This window comes from Podarcis liolepis, assembly GCF_965112155.1.
Source record: "Podarcis liolepis genome assembly, chromosome: 6".
Taxonomy (NCBI): Eukaryota; Metazoa; Chordata; class Lepidosauria; order Squamata; family Lacertidae; genus Podarcis; species Podarcis liolepis.
The window spans coordinates 97,574,521-97,595,064 of record NC_139559.1 but is presented as its reverse complement, the minus strand read 5'-3'; the positions used below and the strand labels follow the sequence as shown (position 1 = coordinate 97,595,064).

Below are 20,544 nucleotides of genomic sequence, written 5' to 3'. Positions count from 1 at the left end.
TGGTGGCTTGTACGAGTCCACTGTTTTATTTGATTTGTTTTGTTGTGTTGTGCTTTATGATGGGCGTAAAGCCGAATAAACATTTTCATTTTAGGATCAGTAAACTGTGTTTTTCCTTTTAATGTGTGCCCTCTACTTCTGACAATGCTTCTGACAACTTTGAAATCTGCCCCCTTTTCTGCACCCAAAACACAAGAGATGTACTAGCATAACTCGCAAAATGGTGTTCGAGAAATTCAGAGCTAGGATAATGTGCCATCATTATTGCAGAGTAAGCAATTTAATACACTGACAAATTAATACACTTTCCACATTTCCTTCACCCTGAGAAGTTTCAGACCAAAATCTTGCATTCCAGGGTGTTTTCAGCTGCAGCCTTTGCTGATGTAGAAAGGAAAGTGTTGTATCTCGGTGAATCCTCTTTTGAGGAAATGGCAAGGAAAATGCTGCTGTTGTGCTATCCTAATAAAACCTTGATCTTCTTACTACTCAGATTCAAAGCTGGGTCCAGCTGAGGCCTGGACATCCAGACAGGCTTTGCAGGACTTATACCAGAAAATGCTGGTAACAGATTTGGAGTATGCATTGGACAAAAAAGTGGAACAAGATCTGTAAGTATCTTAAACTTGGGCATGTACTGTTTGTCAAAGAGATCCCTGAAATTTTGGGCAGAATTAATGGCATATTCAGAAGATATTCTTTTATCTTTGAGTATGTCAGCTTAAAAAGTTTAACTGCTCTTAACAGAACTTTCAAGGTATCACTTGGAAAATTATTTTGAAAAGGTGAAGTTTGACTGGAAATATGGTTTGACATAAACCATAAATAATTCAGTGATTATTTTATTTCATTCTTTATATTACATGCGGCTGGTAGTAACATGGGACAAATGTGTAGTATAGTATTGAGCTAAAAGTATATATTGTTATTTGGATGAACTGTTCACATGTGAAGCTGTTTTATTGAAGGAGGCAGGGTTGTAAAGAGTGAGGCCTGCAGAGTGTCCCACATTGGACACTAAATTTCTCTTTCTTCCTATAGATGGAATCATGCCTTTAAGAATCAGATCACAACTCTACAGGGTCAAGCAAAAAACCGATCAAATCCAAATCGGAGTGAAGTTCAGGCTAACCTCTCTCTGTTCTTAGAGGCAGCTAGTGGCTTCTACACACAGGTGAGTTGAGGGATTGCACTATGAGCATGGGGCATGGTAATGGCATAACTTCCATGGCACCAAATAGGTTTTGTATGTTTCTTTGCCCCTGCAAGATGTGGTAAAGACTACCCACCTAAACACCCTTAAAAGGGGAATAGACAAATTGACCAAGCTGTCAGTTGGTGCTTAGTCATGATGGTTGTATGTGACCCCACAGTTTCAGAGGCATCCATCTTAAAATTCAGTTGCTGTGGAACATCAGTGGGAGAGGGCTGCTTGAGTCTTCCCATAGGCACCTGGCTAGCTACTGCAAAACAGGATGCTGGCCTTTGGTCCAATCCAGAAGCACTTGCCTTTCGTTCTTACATGCATGTATATTCCATTTTGCTTTTTGCAATATCTCTCTTTTATAGAAACATTAGGTACCTAATGGACATAACTGATACTGAGTTAGACTATTGGTCTGCCTTGTTTGACATTGTCTCTTCATAACTGCTTGCAGCTCTTCAAGGTCTGCCTCAGCCCTGCAGTCAGAGAGTCATTTAACAGGAAATGCCACGAATTGAATCAGACCTTCTGCATTCAAAGCATGTGTTTAGCCACTAACGTAAGGCCTTTCCCCTAATATTAGCTGAGGAGAGGTGAAATGAGTTTAGAATGATACAACATGACCTCTGTGTCCTTTAGATTTTCATGAACTTCTAAATCTTATATAGAAGTGAAGGTGGGCTTAAGGATAACACTCAAAGTTGACCAATTCCTTCAGGCTTTTCTACCTGGTTGCTAGTTTTGCTATAACTATTAAAATTGATTTGTTTCTAATTTTAGCTACTGCAGGAGCTGTGCACAGTGTTTAATGTAGATTTGCCCTGTCGTGTGAAGTCCTCCCAACTGGGAATTATCAGCAATAAACAGACGCACACCAGCGCCATTGTGAAGCCACAATCTAGCTCCTGCTCATATATATGCCAGCACTGCCTTGTCCACCTTGGAGACATTGGTGAGTACCATGAACACGGACAGTAGAATCTGCAGGAGGAAGGTATACATAAGCTGTGCAGTGACAGTGGAAAATAGAGTTTATGTCAAGTATTAATATGTCATTGTAAGGAGAGAATAGGAGCACCTGCCAGGTTGGAGTAAACCAAGGCTCCTAGTCCAGCACGATGTAGAATAATTGTCCACAAAACCTATTTATTTTAGAAACTGGGGTGTAGCACATTGACTAGTAGTGTAGAATGTTCTGTTTCAGCAATTCTTCTTGATTTTTCAGCTCGCTACAGAAATCAGACCAGCCAGGCTGAGTCCTACTACAGGCATGCAGCTCAGCTTGTCCCATCCAATGGTGAGTTTATGGAATGCAGTCTGTGTGGGTGAGCTTGCTAATTCTTGATCAGTTGTTTGCAGCATAATCCCACTGGTTCTGTGGAGCTTCGTTTCCATCTTCATACTCTACTTCAACACTGAACTCCATGGAAGAAGGATGTCCATAGACCACATTAATTCTATGGGATTGGCAATAGATAATAGAGCTAAAATGTTCATACCTCATATCAACTGGATATTTATTTCATTACAGTGGTGCCCCACAAGACGAATGCCTCGCAAGACGGAAAACTCGCTAGACGAAAGAGTTTTCCGTTTTGGAGGTGCTTCGCAAAACGAATCTCCTATGGGCTTGCTTCGCAAGACGAGAATGTCTTGCGAGTTCCTGCTGGGTTCCCCCCCCCTTTTTCTAAGCCGCTAAGGTGCTTATCAGCTGATCCGATCAGCAGATAAGCCGCTAAAAGCCGCTTATAGTGCTAATCCGCTAATCCGTCAATGGGCTTGCTTCGCAAGACGAAAAAACCGCTAGACGAAGAGAATCACAGAACGGATTCTTTTCGTCTTGCGAGGCACCACTGTATTCTTTTAATTTTTCTCCAGAGGGATCTCCATAGTGGCTTCCATTAAATAGTTTAATTGTATTTTATTATCTATTAAAAGGGACGCGGGTGGCGCTGTGGGTAAAACCTCAGTGCCTAGGGCCTGCCAATCGCATGGTCGGCGGTTCGAATCCCCACGGCGGGGTGAGCTCCCGTCTTTCGGTCCCAGCTCCTGCCCACCTAGCAGTTCAAAAGCACCCTTAAGTGCAAGTGGATAAATAGGTACCGCTTTATAGCGGGAAGGTAAACGGTGTTTCCGTGTGCTGTGCTGGTGCTGGATCGCCAGAGCAGCTTCGTCACGCTGGCCACGTGACCCGGAAGTGTCTGCGGACAGCGCTGGCTCCCGGCCTCTTAAGTGAGATGGGCGCACAACCCTAGAGTCGGACACGACTGGCCCATACGGGCAGGGGTACCTTTACCTTTACCTATCTATTAAAACCACCTACATATTTCCTCCCTCTTCAGGAAAGCTCTGCCATTCCATTGCTTCCAAACATGTCCAGTCCCCTGCTCAGGCTCTTCCTTTCTGTTCCTCCACCCCCTAAGTGAACCCTTTCTTGAATCAGAAAAAAACTTGCATTGCATCTGGAGATGTGTGCCGTGGCACAACCTGCTATCTACCCTTTGCTTCAGTAAGTTATAACAGGAATGTTAGCAAGCCAGTTTTTGAAGCAATCCTCATTACTACATTAGGACTGACCTGCTTATTATTGACCATGGTCAAAAACTGTTACTCCAATAGTAGCTGCTGCCTAGAATATGGTAAAATAACTGGGTTGTACTTACAGAGTGAGTCCTTTACTTTATCAGAAACTTTTGTTCCCTTTTAAAAAAAAACTTTAGGTCAGCCTTACAATCAGCTGGCTATTTTAGCATCCTCCAAAGGAGATCACCTGACCACAATTTTCTACTACTGCAGAAGCATTGCTGTGAAGTTCCCTTTCCCAGCTGCCTCTACTAACCTACAAAAAGCACTTTCTAAAGCACTGGAAAGGTAAGGCTAATATTTTCTAGGTAGTGAGATATCATTTATAAGCTTCAGGCTATTGCTACAATATAAATCTTTTCTCCAAGATGCTGCAATACTTATATATGTGTCTTTTATAAGTAGTTCTCAAAGAACATCAAGTTACAAGTAAGTAATTTCTTTTCCTCTGTGCCTCCTACAGGTTAATAGTAGCAACAAAACATTTATTCTGCCCCTGTGATTGTAAATTTGATATGACAGTGCCATTGAATTTTCACACAAATTAGTTACAGACAGGGCAAGGTTTTGATATGTCAGTATACTTACGTTTTTGCAAAATGGGCTACAAGTATTTGCCTGAACACACAGTGGTTAAAAATAGAGGTGCAGGAGTGCATACAAGCTCTGCTGCCAGTGTCCCCACCCCAGACTCCTCTCAAACTTGTCAGAGTTCTTTATCATGTGACTGAAACCACCTTGGTTGTGCTGGCCAGTGATCTCCCATGGGCTAGGGACAGAGGTGAGAGCTGTTCCCTGGTTCTGGATTTCTCAACAGCTTTTGATACCAACATAGACCTCCTAAAAAACCTCAACAACTTTGACTCCCTAGAAACAACAAAACTCAGCCACTTTGGTAGATCACTGCCAGTTTTTTAATAGTGGGAGTAGATCTCAGTCTCTTGAAAGTTGGACATGTCTGATCTATATGAAGCCGCTGGAGAGATAATCAGGGAGTTTGGGCTGGGTACTCACCAGTACGCAGATGAATCCCTGCTGTATCTCTCGTTTAAATTGGAACCAGTGAAGGTTAAGAACATCCTGTGTGAGTGTCTGGAGGTGGTTTGAGGATGGATGGTGGTTAACTGATTGAGGTTGAATCCCGACAAGACAGAAGTACTGTTTCCGGGGGTCAGGTGTGGAGGACGCCCCGGTCCTGAATGGGGTCACTGTGTCCTTGAAGGACCAGGTCCATAGTCTGGGGGTCATTTTGGACTTGCAGCTGTCCTTGGACAGCAGGTTAATTTTGTGTCTAGGGTGGCTGTCTACCAGCTCCATCTGGTACGCCAGCTGAGACCCTGCTTGCCTGTGCTTTGTCTCTCCAGAGTGGTATATGCTCTGGTTATCTCCTGCTTGGACTACTGCAGTTCACTCTGTGTGGGGCTACCTTTGAAGGTGACTCAGAAACTACAACTAATCCAGAATGCGGCAGCTGGACTGGTGACTGGGAGCTTGCTTTTCACCTTCCTAACTCCATTGCTGAAGCCACTTTTCTGTTTTATTCTGCAGCAACCACTTTCTCCCCCGTGTCCATCCTTCCTCTCCTTTCTTTTGTGCAATTCCATTATGCACAAACCACCCCCATAGTAACTTCCTGCATCTTTCTCCCCCATACACAATGCAACCACTAAGCACCATTTTCACCTTCCACCAAGTTATGAAGCCACCACCCCATCCTGTTCTTCAGACCCTTTCATGCCCCTGCTTTCATCTTCAGCCCCATGCCCATTCCCCCTACTCATTTTTTTCAAGCCCCCTTTGTACCCTCTTTCTCACATTTTTCCTCCACACTCCTTTTTTCAAGTCTTCCTTACAGAGATCACCCCATTTTTTTGTCTTCTCCCTCATATTGTGCTGCCCCCCGTGTGTGCGTGCACACACACACACACACAACACAATCACTTTCACCCTCTTCTATTTCTTCCTTCCTCCTTTCTTAACTGTCCCTGGCACACCCATTTCCATACTTCTTCCTGTTCCCTTCTGTGCAGCCTCCTTCATGCATGCACACAATACTGGCATATGTCACTGTATCCTTAAGATTAATAGAATATTAGCTTGTTCATTTAGAGAAGGTTAAGTGCAGCTGATGTTGGCATTCATCTGTCTTGAGGGACAATGGAGTGCACTTCCAGGGGTGAAGTCAAACAGCGTCTTTTGTAGCTGCAGAGACCGGTAACTTGCGGAGACCAGAGCCAGTGTGGTGTAGTGGTTAAGAGCGGTGGACTCGTAATCTGGGGAACCGGGTTCGCGTCTCCGCTCCTCCACCTGCAGCTGCTGGGTGACCTTGGGCCAGTCACACTTCTATGAAGTCTCTCAGCCTCAGTCTCATCACAGAGTGTTTGTTGTGGGGGAGGAAGGGAAAGGAGATTGTTAGCCGCTTTGAGACTCCTTCGGGTAGTGATAAAGCAGGATATCAAATCCAAACTCTTCTTCTTCCTCTTCTTCTTCTTGTAACTGCTTGCTCCCACATTGTTTTTGGTGTGTTAGCAGCACCAAAGTGACCTCTTTGGGGCACAAGCTATATCTTCTAAATTACTTCATTGAATCTGGAACTTCATGTATGAAGACAACACATGATACCAGGAGTGAAAAATGTGTGGGAAGGTACTATGGAATATTTGGGTGGATGGGTATATCCTCACAGCTCCTTCATTCCCCTCCCATATTCTCAGGGTCTTGCTTTATCCAAACCTCTGCTGCCATTTTAAAACCTGCCTTATCTTTTGCTTCCCCTCCACTATCCTGACTTCATGCAAGTCCAGGATTATTGGGATGTAACACTCCAAATCCTCCAAAGGGGATGGCACAATGACAGCTTTATATTTTTATGTCTATAGGAAGATTGGTAAATGAACAAACTTGTCCAAATGAATATATTTCCACCTACTTACTTGCATTTCCAAGTGGTGTACATAAAAAAAATCCACAGAAAATGGAACAAACAACAACAATTTTATTATTTATACCCTGCCCATCTGGCTGGGTTTCCCCAGCCACACTGGGCGGCTTACAGTAAACCAAATGCTACCTTAAAATGCCTGCTGGAGTGGTTAATTCCCAACAGTGAAGTGTTTTCTGCTGGATGGAGGCAACTTTTATTATTACTGCTTCTGGATTGTTGTCTGGAGAACACAACATCCCCTCAGGTTACACAGAGTGGCTGTTTGTGGTCTACACAAATGATTGAATTCTTTTAATTTGAGAGTTTCTAAATGTTAATACTGCTTTTTATCTTCAGTGCAGTTGTCTTGGGAAAAACTATCAATCACAGCTACATCCTCTCCTGTTTCAGAGACACCAACTTTCTTAAAAGAGGGTGCTAGTCAGCAGTATGCATTTGTTTTTGTGCCAGGGTTAGCTTTACAAAGACTAAAATACGTGTGTTTTTTATCTCCTTAATTGCAGTCGTGATGAGGTGAAGACTCAATGGGGAGTGTCTGATTTCATTAAGGCATTTATAAAATTCCATGGCCATGTGTATCTGAGTAAGAACTTGGAGAAATTGAACCCTCTCCGTGAGAAATTAGAGGAGCAGTTCAAGGTTGGTTTCACAAGATGTGCCCTGCTTTTCATGCTGAATCATAGAACTATACAGTTGGCAGGAACCACGAGGGTCATCAAGCCCAGCCCCCTGCAGTGCAGGAATCTTTTGCCCAATCTTTTGCTTGAACCCACAACCCAGAGATTAAGAGTCTCATGCTCCACCAACTGAGCTATCCAGCAGCTTGTGTGGGGACTGGTACTTTGTTCCCTTGCTCTGAAAGAACACAGATACTCCTTTTATTTATCGCCCACTCCATGCTTCTTAAAAATCTGGTGAGAATGCATTGATCCATGTTCTTTTGTGACTGAAATAAGATTAATAAGGGCTTGAACCATGAGCCTTGTGGAGTGTCCCACTTATAGACTCTGCCAACAGACATCTATCTGTAGTAAGAAATCATAAGTGAAAGACTAATTCTTTCTTGTATTTTTTCCCTCCCATTGGCTGATTGAACTGAAATTGTACTCCTCCTCCTGATTTTGGGTCTGGCCTACTGGTTCTTTCTTCTTAGCTTTTTATTAGTGTTAAAAGTGCTTAGGGTTCTGTTTTGTTGTGGTAGTGCACGTTGCCTTGAATACAGGTTTCTTGTAGAAAGACTATTATTAAACTTCAATAACAATAATTATAAATATCAAGCACACAAGCCCAAGGGAAAAAATGCTTTTGTATTCAAAATTGAAGTGCATGCAGGAGTACTAGGTCACACATTGAGACTTTGTGCTACGGTTTATGATGGTTGCCCCTATGCAGCTTGGAAGGCGAGTGAAGTACAGATCAAAGAGGATAACAAAAGTGCCATTTCCATATGTTGAATTCATGGTCTAAGTGCATTAATGCAGCAGCAGTGCTTTCTCCAGCCTGGGCTAGATACTAGGAATAGCACTGCAATTCTACCGTACCTGCACACAGGAGAACAGTCTGCATAAGTGTGACAATTACAGCAGTGATTATTCCAGCTGGAATTTGAAGTCCTGGCCAGAAAGTGCACCGTGGCCATTAGTCTGGCTTGCTATCTCATTCATGCACCTCTGTTCTCCAGACCCCAGGCAAAGAGTTGAGCTAGATGAGCCTGACATTTCCGCAGGGACAGAACATCTTTGGCCCTTAGGTGTTGTTGGACTCCTATTAGCCAGCATAGCGAGTAGTCATGAATGATGGGAGTAGTACCTATAGTCCAGGAGTAGCCAATGTGGTCCTGGAGTGGTAAAGGTTCCCTCATCCCTAGTATCATCTGTCAGCAGGAGAAAGTGGATTGCCACTTTCTCCAGAAGTGTGAAACATCAGAAACTAGCAACATGCCCATTGTTGCAACTGTTAAGGGTGTGAGTGGAAGGGAGATTCATACATTGCAAGGAATTACGGAGCCAGGGAATAAAATAATTCCCTGCACTGCTCAGATATATATTGCATCCACCTGTGTTGATTCCTGTCTGAAGAGCACCTAGAGGTAGGCACCAGGCAGCAGGTTTTGCCCTTTTTGCACAATGCTCCTCCCATAAAAGCATGTGGCAGCCATGCACTTCTGTGAGAAAAAGCAAAGAGGTGCCTCAAAAGACACCCGTAGGGCAAGGCTACACCTATAGTCAGTGTCCTTACTCACCAGCAGTCAAGCCTCTTCCTATATGCATTGTCCCATTCTGAGGTGTATGTTCTTCCTTTTTTGTTACAGAGGCTGCTGTTCCAAAAAACCTTTAATTCTCAGCAGTTAGTCCACATTACCGTCATCAACCTGTTTCAGTTGCATCACTTACGAGACTTTAGCAATGAGACTGAGCAGCACAGTTACAGTCAGGATGAACAGCTCTGCTGGACACAGTTGCTGGCTCTATTCAGTAAGTACTAAAGCTGACAGATCTTGGAGCAAAATCTATCCTGTTGTGCTGCAAGGCTGTAAGGATGATTGTTACATAGTCAAGTCTTCTGGAAACTAGATATGAGATTAGTTAGTTCACTTGTTGACTACTAGTCAATTTCTCTTGAGCCACACGAGGAGGAGGAGGAGATGCTGCGCTTGCAAGATAACTGTCCAGCCAGGTGATTCAAATAGTTATTGTTTTATGGGACAGGATGGGAAATAGTAAATTAGAAGCATCCTGTTGCTCCTAGTGATGTTAACTGTTTCTGAGCTGCTTCTGTGGTGGCTGGAATAGCATCAACAACTCTTAATACCTCCCCCACCTCCTTAGCCTGTTAGGAAGAGAAGTAGGGTGATCACACAACCTGAAGTCTGCCCATCCCTACCCTAGCTTGGTGGGGATCCTGAATGCAACAGTATTGGAACACCCATCAGCTGTCCATAGCTCTCTTACTATCAGAGAACGCTTTAAATGTATTCATGTCCAAATCAATGTGTTATAGTCTTAACTGTGTACCCATGAAATCAGCTTGTAGACTCAAGTTCTTCCCAGTTGCCACATATACTGGGTTGCACACGTATAACTCTACGACACAGCGGCAATAGCTGCTTCCAGCTTTTGATAAATTAAAGTTTGGTTTGTAACATTATTATTATTATTATTAGTTATTTGTACAGTGGTACCTCGGGTTACATACGCTTCAGGTTACATACGCTTCAGGTTACAACTCCGCTAACCCAGAAATAGTACCTCGGGTTAAGAACTTTGCTTCAGGATGAGAACAGAAATCGTGCTCCGGCGGTGCGGCAGCAGCAGAAGGCCCCATTAGCTAAGGTGGTGCTTCAGGTTAAGAACAGTTTTAGGTTAAGAACGGACCTGCGGAACGAATTAAGTACTTAACCCTAGGTACCACTGTATACCGTACTTCATCTGTAAATCTCAGGGCGGTTCACATGATAAAAATATAAGATACAAGATAAAAACAAAAAATACATAATAAAAACAAGAACAAAAAACAAACCAATAACCCCTCCCCCTTTAACTTGTATGGTGTACTTGGTAAAAAGTAAATTGAAACCACATTGTACAGTGGTACCTCGGATTAAGAACTTAATTCGTTCCGGAGGTCCGTTCTTAACCTGAAACTGTTCTTAACCTGAGGTACCACTTTAGCTAATCGGGCCTCCTGCTGCCACCGCACGATTTCTGTTCCCATCCTGAAGCAAAGTTCTTACCCCGAGGTACTATTTCTGGGTTAGTGGAGTCTAACCTGAAGCGTCTGTAACCCGAGGTACCACTGTATAGTATTAACTAGTGATTGAAAGGACTGTAACCCACTAAATGCTATATGTCTGAAACATTTCTGCAGTCATCTTTGCCTTCTGTTGATGAGGACCTAATTTTTTGCTATCTACTGCCTGCATATTGTCTTTTTAAAGTGTTTTTCACAGGGAAACCTAATCCAACTCTGCCCCTTGAGAACTGGGGGTGGATAAAGTGGCAAAGCATACCCCAATGTATAATGCTTGCTGATCATCATGAGAGCATATATCTTTTCTTCCAGTGTCTTTTCTTGGAATCCTGTGCAAGTGTCCTCTCCAGAATGATTACCAGGAAGAGTCTTGGGGTTCCTATCCCCTTCCTGCACTTAAAGTCTCAATGGACTGGCTGAAACTTAGACCCAGCGTATTTCAGGAAGCTGTGGTTGATGAAAGACAATAGTGAGTCTTGTGTTTTCATGGGTGTTTCCCCCCCTATTTGTCATTTGGATGAAATGGTGTACCAATGAAGAATTTGTGAAAGAAGTTGGACATTTGAATAGGTGCTAGTATAGCAAACTGACATGAGTTTTGAACTGGAAGTCCCTGGTACAAATCTTGTCTCTGCTGTGAACATTCTCCTGTGGTCCTAGGCAAGCCACCACATTTTACTTGCAACCCTGTACAGTGGTGCCTCGCAAGACGAAATTAATTTGTTCCGCGAGTTTTTTCGTCTAGCGAATTTTTCGTCTTGCGAAGCACGAAATCCCATAGGAATGCATTGAAATTCAATTAATGCGTTCCTATGGTCAAAAAAAGTCCAAACAAAGCCAAATTTGGTACAACAAGAGTTTATTAAGTGCTCTTTAAAGTCACACATACTGTAAAGAGCATTTCAAAAATTGAAGGAACAATAAATTAAGTTTCTAAACATGACAGAAAAACATTTAAAAATCAACAAAGTGTACAGTACATTTTCTAAGACTCTGGGGGACAACTCGAAGAAGGTTCCTCTTCCACTCTTTGCTTCTTGCTGAAGAACCCCCTCCTCAACTGTTCCCCCAGCCGCCCACCACACAGAAATTCAAATCCAGAATTTTTTTAAAAAACCAGCAGAGTGGTCCAATGGTCACAGAAAATCATAAAAATGCAGGAAAAAAACACACAAGCTTCCAGATTCTTGCAAACCCCTCCTCAACTGTTCCCACAGCCACCCACCACACAGAAATTCAAATCCAGATTTTTTTTAAAAAAACAGCAGAGTGGCCCAATGGTCACAGAAAATCATAAAAATGCAGGGGGAAAAAAACAAGCTTCCAGATTCTTGCAAACCCCTCCCCAACACCAAGTCCTTGAATTCCAAACACCCCAACCCAAAATCCAAAACCCCCCAAAAAAGTTTTAAAAGTTTAACTACCACACCGCGTTCTATGAGTTGCTCCTCGACGTCAAGTCACAACTGTATTAACGGTGTTAAGAAAAAGGAAACAAACTTGCAAGACGTTTTCGTTTTTCGTCTTGCAAAGCAAGCCCATAGGGAAATTCGTCTTGCGAAGCAGCTCAAAAAACGGAAAACCCTTTCGTCTAGCGAGTTTTCCGTCTTGCGAGGCATTCGTCTTGCGGGGCACCACTGTATCTACAATATCTGCAAAACATTTCAGGGTGGTGGTAAGGATTGCTGAGCCAATGAATACACAGGTTTATAGTAGAAACTTATTTCCTTTGTAGGGTGGTGCTGTGAGTTAAACCACAGAGCCTAGAACTTGCCGATCAGAAAGTTGGCGGTTCGAATCCCTGCAACGGGGTGAGCTCCTGTTGTTCAGTCCCTGCTCCTGCCAACCTAGCGGTGCAAAAGCACGTCAAAGTGCAAGTAGATAAATAGGTACCGCTCTGGCGGGAAGGTAAACGGCGCTGCTCTGCTTCGCCAGAAGCGGCTTAGTCATGCTGGCCACATGACCCAGAAGCTGTACGCTGTCTCCCTCGGCCAATAAAGCGAGATGAGCACCGCAACCCCAGAGTCGGCCGCGACTGGACCTAATGGTCAGGGGTCCCTTTACTTCCTTACTTCCTCTGTAACTGCTTTCGAGTGCTAACTGGGCCTATAACAGAAGTTGTCGGTAAGGGTGGGGATCACTGCAACCTTCAGTTCTGTGTAAGCTAACTGCTCCCTGAATCTTACCTGCTTTTCAGAAGCATCCCCACCCATGGTCTCCAGCGTCATACCCATTTGCTAGCAATGTATTTTGGACCCTGCAGCACAGATAAATTTATCCTGTTCCAGTCAGTTCCAGAAGCAGGATACATTCTTCCACTTGCTTCCAAGGTTCTTCAATACTCACTGTTTTTCTATACCTCTCTCCTAAAATATGTTATTTATTCTAGGCAGCCACTACAGTGATTACTTGCCTGAGTGATACTGTGAGTTTGACCTAGGCTGGGATAGTAGTTTTCTAAAGTGTTTTCCTGAGTCAGAATTTCCAGCCACCAATGTGGCACTTGCTCTCCCTGGATGGAGATGGTGGCTATCATATGTGTGCAGTAGTAGTTGTTTGACTTTAATAATAATAATAATAATAATAATAATAATAATAATAATAATAATAATAATAATAAAATTTTTATACCCCGCCCTCCCCAGCCAAGGCCGGGCTCAGAGCGGCTTACAAGCAATAATAAAAACAATGATTACAACTTAAAAACAAAAATAAAATACAACTTTAAAATAATGGAACATTAAAATATTAAAATGTAGCCTCATCGCAGGAGGAGAAGGAAAAGAAAAAAGAAAGAGAGGGAGGGAATCAAATTGGCTCCAAGCCAAAGGCCAGGCAGAACAACTCTGTCTTACACGCCCTGCGGAAAGAAATCAGATCCTGCAGGGCCCTGGTCTCATGAGGCAGAGCGTTCCACCAGGCCGGAGCCAGAGTTGAAAAGGCCCTGGCTCTGGTTGAAGCCAATCTAATTTCCTTAGGGCCCGGGACCACTAGGGTGCTGTTATTTATGGACCTCGAGGCTCTCCGTGGGGCATACCAGGCGAGGCGGTCCCGTAGGTACGAGGGTCCGAGGCTGTGAAGGGCTTTAAAGGTCAAAAGCAGCACCTTCAATCTGACCCTGTACTCCACCGGGAGCCAGTGCAGTTTGAAAAGCACTGGGTGAATATGCTCCCATGGCAGAGACCCCATGAGGAGCCTCGCTGCAGCATTCTGTACCCGCTGGAGTTTCTGGGACAGCTTCAACGGCAGCCCCGCGAAGAGCAAATTACAGTAGTCAAGCCTGGAGATGACCGTCGCATGGATCACTGTGGCCAGGTCGTTCCATGATGGCATTCTGTTTGGTTTAAATAGTGTTTCCCAGCAATCTCCCATGCTGGCGCTAAGCAGACCTGCTTAACTTCAGCAGGTTGGGACATTGTTATACCTTCATTTTAAATGTTTACGGCTTATTCTCGTGACAAGTATGTAGAGCCTACATCATGTTTGACCTACCCAGAGTGTGTGTTTGTTTGGTTTCCACACCTGTGTTGAATATTTTCACATTAAATGTAACCTTGGGCTGAGGCCTATTCACATAAGGTCCAGTATTCTTAGGCTTAAAGCATGCAGTTGTTAGGATGTTGTTGGCATCTGTCTGACTCGAGAGAGAGAGAATGGAGTGCGCCTCTGGGGGTGAAGTCAAACTGCTGTGTTTACAGCACTGAAGAGACCTCCCCAGGGAGCAAGCCTGACTCGTGTGTATGGCGGTCCTGGGCCTGGGCCTGGGACAAGATCCCCCTCTCAGCCTCACAAGAAATGGAAACATCCAACTGTCTTAGGGACTCCACTCTGGATAGCCTGAAGATACCTCACAAGGCAGGACAGTTTTAGGATCAGTGTGTCCCATCTCCTAGAGGGGCTACATTCCCAGGTTGATGAGCCCCAACTGCCCCTTGTTAGGGTCCATGAATATGGAAAACAACTGCCCTTGTACGTAGCTCCAATGGCAATGCTATACGCTTACCTGTGAGTGCATGCCCAATAATTAAGGTGGGCAGTTGTGGTGCTTCCCCACTGTAATCGACTCTAAATATCTAGAGGCTCATCCACAGTGCCTTGTGCCAATGTGGGAGACTTCCTGTACTTGATATATGTGCTAGAATAATCATCCCCTGGTCCAGAAGTTGTTGGCAATTGTGTAGTCTTTTTGAGGATATTCTGGCTGGCTGTACTCATTCAAGGAGATGCTTATTAAATAGATACAGCTGGGGGTGGGGGTGGGGGCGGCGGGGCAGGAATTTGCTAAAGACTGGGTGATAGCACCTTAATCAACACTGCTTATTCCACTATGTGGTTCTGAAACCTGACCTGAAGAGCATGCATCACTGTAGGTGACATCTTGTGGTGCACCACACTTTACGTTCTATATAAAGCACAAATTACATACTTTGTTTACACTCTGGATGTTTCCTAATAAGCTGGCTTCCTCAATTACAGCAATTACGTTTGATTTGTTTTACTCTGAGTGTGTGTGTTTCAGCACTGGTGATAGTACTTAATATGTACAGATGGAAGTTTAAAGGGAAATTTTGATGGCTAGATTATAATGTGTTGCAGAAGTGTATGTAGCCTTACTCAGTAGGGGAAGTTCACCGTGACTCTTGAAGGTTGTGAGAAAAGCAGGTAAAGTAGATACAAAAGTATAAAGGGAGAGGATAGAAAATAAAACCAGGGTTTCTGCTCCTGATTGCAAGCTCATTGTCATGCTACTTCTGCTTCAGAAGTGTTAGTGGAAGCTGTAGTGCTCGTCTCTCCAGTGCTTCCCAAGACTAGCCATGCTAATGCTAACAGCTGAACCTACAGTTACTCCTAAAGTAACCCTCCCCTCCCCCCTTTTTTTGTAAATGTGCATAATTTTGAATCATCTAGCCTGCCGTATTGCAAAATTTAGCATAGAATTGGATTTGTGCAGAAACATAATCCTGAAGCTATAGCATTTTAGACTGTATGATGGGGAGATAAGACAGGCATGGCCCTTGCTTTCCACATTCTGACTGGCTGTTAATGATCATTTAAACACTAAAGGTAAAGGGACCCCTGACCATTAGGTCCAGTCGTGGCCAACTCTGGGGTTGCGGCACTCATCTTGCTTTATTGGCCGAGGGAGCCAGTGTACAGCTTCCGGGTCATGTGGCCAGCAGGATTAAGCCGCTTCTGGCAAACCAGAGCAGCGCACGGAAACGCCGTTTACCTTCCTGCTGGAGCCGTACCTATTTATCTACTTGCACTTTGACGTGCTTTTGAACTGCTAGGTTGGCAGGAGCAGGGACCGAGCAACTGGAGCTCACCCCATCGCGGGGATTTGAACTGCTGACCTTCTGATTGGCAAGTCCTAGGCTCTGTGGTTTAACCCACAGTGCCACCCGTGTCCCATTTAAACACTACTTACAGGCAATTTCTGACAAACTTTTGATTATTTTCTTTTCAAGTGTCCTCTGAACTGTTGTAGAATTTCAGTCCTTCTCTGGAGGATATTTGGTGAAATGGCCTCCCCAATTTTGCCATGTGCAAAATTTGGATGCCACTGTGCATCCAGTTGTAATATTTTAATGTCATTGAAGGAAGCAATGGGATTGGTGCCTCCTCCTTCCAGCCCTCTGCTCCTAGCCCATCGCTTCCTTCATCCACCAGTACAAACAGTAGAGTTTCATACATTAATTAACCTGAAATCTCTGAGTTTTCTGAGAACGACTGTTTTAGAATTTCCCATGTGTGCACACACGTATTGGATGCCCTCCCCCACTGCCTTTTCCACTAGTGCCCACATACAGTGTGGGGAGTTCTGGAAGGCCTTATCGTTCAGCTTCACTCTTCATCCCACTCTGAGGGTGCAGTATGCTTTGTAAAGATGAGGTTTGGGAAATGCTTTGCAAAGTTAAAGATAAAATAATAAGATTAAAAGATACAACCACAAACTTAGCCATTCCAAATCAGCATTATAAAGCAATGACCCAGCTAAAACAATCAAGAATTTTAAAAGCTTGATGTCAAAATGCCATCAACATAGGTGCCAGGGCTACATAGTTAAAATATTTAGGTGTATACCTTAAAATGTAGAATGTGAGTGCAGTGCATCATACAGTTGTCGGAGAGCAATGGCAAGCAGAGGTATGTGCCTGCATAATTTGTGACATGGCTAACTATGCATTACCAGTCATATTCTTAAATGAAACAAGAACAAACTCAATTGGTTTGATGCTGTCCACATCTTGCTTCCAACAGGATCTTCATTAAACCTGGCTTTTGAAACAGCTTTCAGTACTTTTTGACTGTCTAACTTGCAAGTAAACAAAGCTATAAACCTTCCAAAGTCAAATTGATATTCTGCAAAAGAGAGTTGCAAAGCCTTCCCATTACAAGATGCTACATTATGTACAGTCATGAGGTCTGGCAGCAATTACATTTCATTCAGCCCTGTAAAACAGAATTCTTCCACTTGACGCCTGCATGTAACAATCTTTGGTTGTTTTTGTTCAAGGGTTCCATGTGGTTGCCAGTGTTTGGGCATTCTTTAAAATTCTACTAGTGTGTTAATGTTTAGGGCAAATAGTGAGCTGGCACAATCCAGAAAAGGAAATTTGCAAAGGCTGTTCTTAGTAAGAGGAGATGTAATATGTAACAACAAGGGCACTGTGGGTATTGCAGATAAAATATGGATTTGGAGAAGACCTGATAGACCGGAAGTGGAGGTAGCAGAGGCTGTTCAGGCACAGAGGGAAGTGTATCAAAGGAAGGAGTGGGAGAGCTGTGAAAGCAACCATTGGCATATTACACAAATTTAAAATTGCTCTTCTTGCCTTGCAGTATTTGGCCTTGGCTGATTTCCCTGCTAAATAGTTTTCAGCCTCACGAGGAAGACCTCTCCTGCCCTAATGGTAAGGTATTCAGGTTTAAATTACTGTGTTGGTAAATAAGACCAAGAACAGTCTCCCTAGGGAGGCTGTGAACCCCCTTTCCTTGGAGGTTTTTAAGCAGAGGTTGGATGGCCATCTGTCATGGAGCTGTAGCTGGGATTCCTACATTGCAGGGGTTGGAAATAGATGATCCTTGAGGCACTTTCCAACTCTACAATTATTTGATTCTGTCTTATTTGTCCATAGCCTGATGATTGCAGCCGGATGTACACTGCTTAGACAACTGTGGTTGATCAGTGTGCAAATAATTGAAATAAATGTTGAAATAAATTATCAGTTTGTGGTAATGCAGAGGTAGGTTTATTCACTGGTAGCACTGGTGCTGTAAAATCTGTATTGACATTCTACAGTCTTTTGAAGATGCCCCTGATTACACACACAATTTTCTTTTTAAAAAAATAATAATAATTGATTAGAGTAAAAACAGCACCTTAGGTAGTACGTTCATTTTAATGGTTGAGATTCTGCCCAACAGTGAAAGCTTCATCCAACCCCAAATCTCCAATTCTTTCTTGATCTCTTTCCATAGTTTAATATAATTATCTTGAAATAAATTGAGATACCTCACTCTCAGCCAAATCCCCATATATTTTACTTTTTAACCTATTTTTAGGCGTATCTTTTCTAGTGTCTTTTTTGACTGCTCATCCATACTTTTAACCAACATTTTTGTTTTATCTGTATATATTTTGAAACCCGTGCAGATTGATCAGCATCGTTTTTGTTTAGTTGTTTGGGCGTGTCCGACTCTTCGTGACCCCATGGACCAGAGCACGCCAGGCACTCCTGTCTTCCACTGCCTCCCTCATGCTGGTAGCTTCGAGAACACTGTCCAACCATCTTGTCATAGAATCATAGAATCATAGAGTTGGAAGAGACCACAAGGGCCATCGAGTCCAACCCCCTGCCAAGCAGGAAACACCATCAGAGCACTCCTGACATATGGTTGTCAAGCCTCTGCTTAAAGACCTCCAAAGTAGGAGACTCCACCACACTCCTTGGCAGCAAATTCCATTGTCGAACAACTCTTACTGTCAGGAAGTTCTTCCTAATGTTTAGGTGGAATCTTCTTTCTTGTAGTTTGGATCCATTGCTCCATGTCCGCTTCTCTGGAGCAGCAGAAAACAACCTTTCTCCCTCCTCTATGTGACATCCTTTTATATATTTGAACATGGCTATCATATCACCCCTTAACCTCCTCTTCTCCAGGCTAAACATGCCCAGCTCCCTTAGCCATTCCTCATAAGGCATCGTTTCCAGGCCTTTGACCATTTTGGTTGCCCTCCTCTGGACACGTTCCAGTTTGTCAGTGTCCTTCTTGAACTGTGGTGCCCAGAACTGGACACAGTACTCCAGGTGAGGTCTGACCAGAGCAGAATACAGTGGCACTATTACTTCCCTTGATCTAGATGCTATACTCCTATTGATGCAGCCCAGAATTGCATTGGCTTTTTTAGCTGCCGCGTCACACTGTTGGCTCATGTCAAGTTTGTGGTCAACCAAGACTCCTAGATCCTTTTCACATGTACTGCTCTCAAGCCAGGTGTCACCCATCTTGTATTTGTGCCTCTCATTTTTTTTGCCCAAGTGCAATACTTTACATTTCTCCCTGTTAAAATTCATCTTGTTTGTTTTGGCCCATTTCTCTAATCTGTCAAGGTCGTTTTGAAGTGTGATCCTGTTCTCTGGGGTGTTAGCCACCCCTCCCAGTTTGGTGTCATCTGCAAATTTGATCAGGATGCCCCTGAGTCCATCTGTCCTCTGTCGTCCCCTTCTCCTTGTGCCCTCAATCTTTCCCAACATCAGGGTCTTTTCCAGGGAGTCTTCTCTTCTCATGAGGTGGCCAAAGTACTGGAGCCTCAGCTTCACGATCTGTCCTTCCAGTGAGCACTTAGGGCTGATTTCCTTAAGAATGGATACGTTTGATCTTCTTGCAGTCCATGGGACTCTCAAGAGTCTCCTCCAGCACCATAATTCAAAAGCATCCATTTTCCGGCCATCAGCCTTCTTTATGGTCCAGCTCTCACTTCCATACATCACTACTCAGAAAACCATAGCTTTAACTATACGGACCTTTGTCAGCAAGGAGATGTCTCTGCTTTTTAAGATGCTGTCTAGGTTTGTCATCGCTTTTCTCCCCAAGGAGCAGGTGTCTCTTAATTTCGTGACTGCTGTCACCATCTGCAGTAATCTTGGAGCCCAGGAAAGTAAAATCTCTCACTGCCTCCATTTCTTCCCCTTCTATTTGCCAGGAGGTGATGGGCCCAGTGGCCATGATCTTTGTTTTTTTGATGTTGAGCTTCAGACCATATTTTGCTGTCTCTCTTTTCAACCTTATTAAGAGGTTCTTTAATTCCTCCTCAGTTTGTGCTATCAAAGTTGTGTCATCTGCATATCAGAGGTTGTGGATATTTCTGTTGGGATACTGCCGGGGAGATGGGGGCATCAGGCAGGCCCCCAGCTGGCTCCAGCCCTGGCTAGCAGCCGGGCGATCTCCAGTACAGCATCAATCAGTGACACGAGCCTCAGATAGGTTTAGAGACTCGGCATGCTCTTATCAGCAGAGTGAATAAATCTTCTCACAGTGGAAGAGGCAGACAAAGTCATGTGTAAGCATTATTTACAAGCGTTTATTCAGCATAGTTCAGGAACAAAGGAAAAACATGTCTGCTTCCCTTCGTTTCCAAGCACAACAGCAGCAACACAAAAGCAATATACAAATGGAAGTTCCCAGCAAGCCTGTGCTGGAAGTAAACAGGCATGTAACACACAACAGTCATGCCTGTTCCTTTTTAAGGTAGAACGGAACTATATCCTAACAGTTTCTTCCGGCAATCTTAATTCCGGTTTGGGATTCATCCAATCCAGTCTTTCGCATGATGAATTCTGCATAAAAGTTAAATAAGCAGGGAGACAATATACAGCCTTGTCGTACTCCTTTCCCAATTTTGAACCAATCAGTTGTTCCATATCCAGTTCTAACTGTAGCTTCTTGTCCCACATAGAGATTTCTCAGGAGACAGATGAGGTGATCAAGCACTCCCATTTCTTTAAGAACTTGCCATAGTTTGCTGTGGTCGACACAATCAAAGGCTTTTGCATAGTCAATG

At 43.7% G+C, this 20,544-nt stretch overlaps 2 protein-coding genes across 3 annotated transcripts in view; one reads left to right on the top strand and one right to left on the bottom strand.

Moving 5' to 3' along the window:
• The window catches only part of DARS2 (aspartyl-tRNA synthetase 2, mitochondrial), a 1,012,941-nt gene that overhangs the window by 31,609 nt on the left and 960,788 nt on the right, over positions 1-20,544 (bottom strand). The gene's annotated exons all lie outside the window — the stretch shown is intronic.
• Positions 1-20,544, top strand: part of SMG7 (SMG7 nonsense mediated mRNA decay factor) — a 67,629-nt gene that overhangs the window by 21,012 nt on the left and 26,073 nt on the right. For both annotated transcript variants that reach the window (XM_083507056.1, XM_083507055.1), the window contains exons 3-11: positions 494-611; positions 1,042-1,174; positions 1,985-2,156; positions 2,430-2,501; positions 3,925-4,075; positions 7,235-7,370; positions 9,043-9,205; positions 10,794-10,950; positions 17,325-17,395. In XM_083507056.1, the coding sequence (XP_083363182.1) occupies positions 494-611; positions 1,042-1,174; positions 1,985-2,156; positions 2,430-2,501; positions 3,925-4,075; positions 7,235-7,370; positions 9,043-9,205; positions 10,794-10,950; positions 17,325-17,395 (1,173 nt within the window). The remainder of the gene's footprint in view (positions 1-493; positions 612-1,041; positions 1,175-1,984; positions 2,157-2,429; positions 2,502-3,924; positions 4,076-7,234; positions 7,371-9,042; positions 9,206-10,793; positions 10,951-17,324; positions 17,396-20,544) is intronic.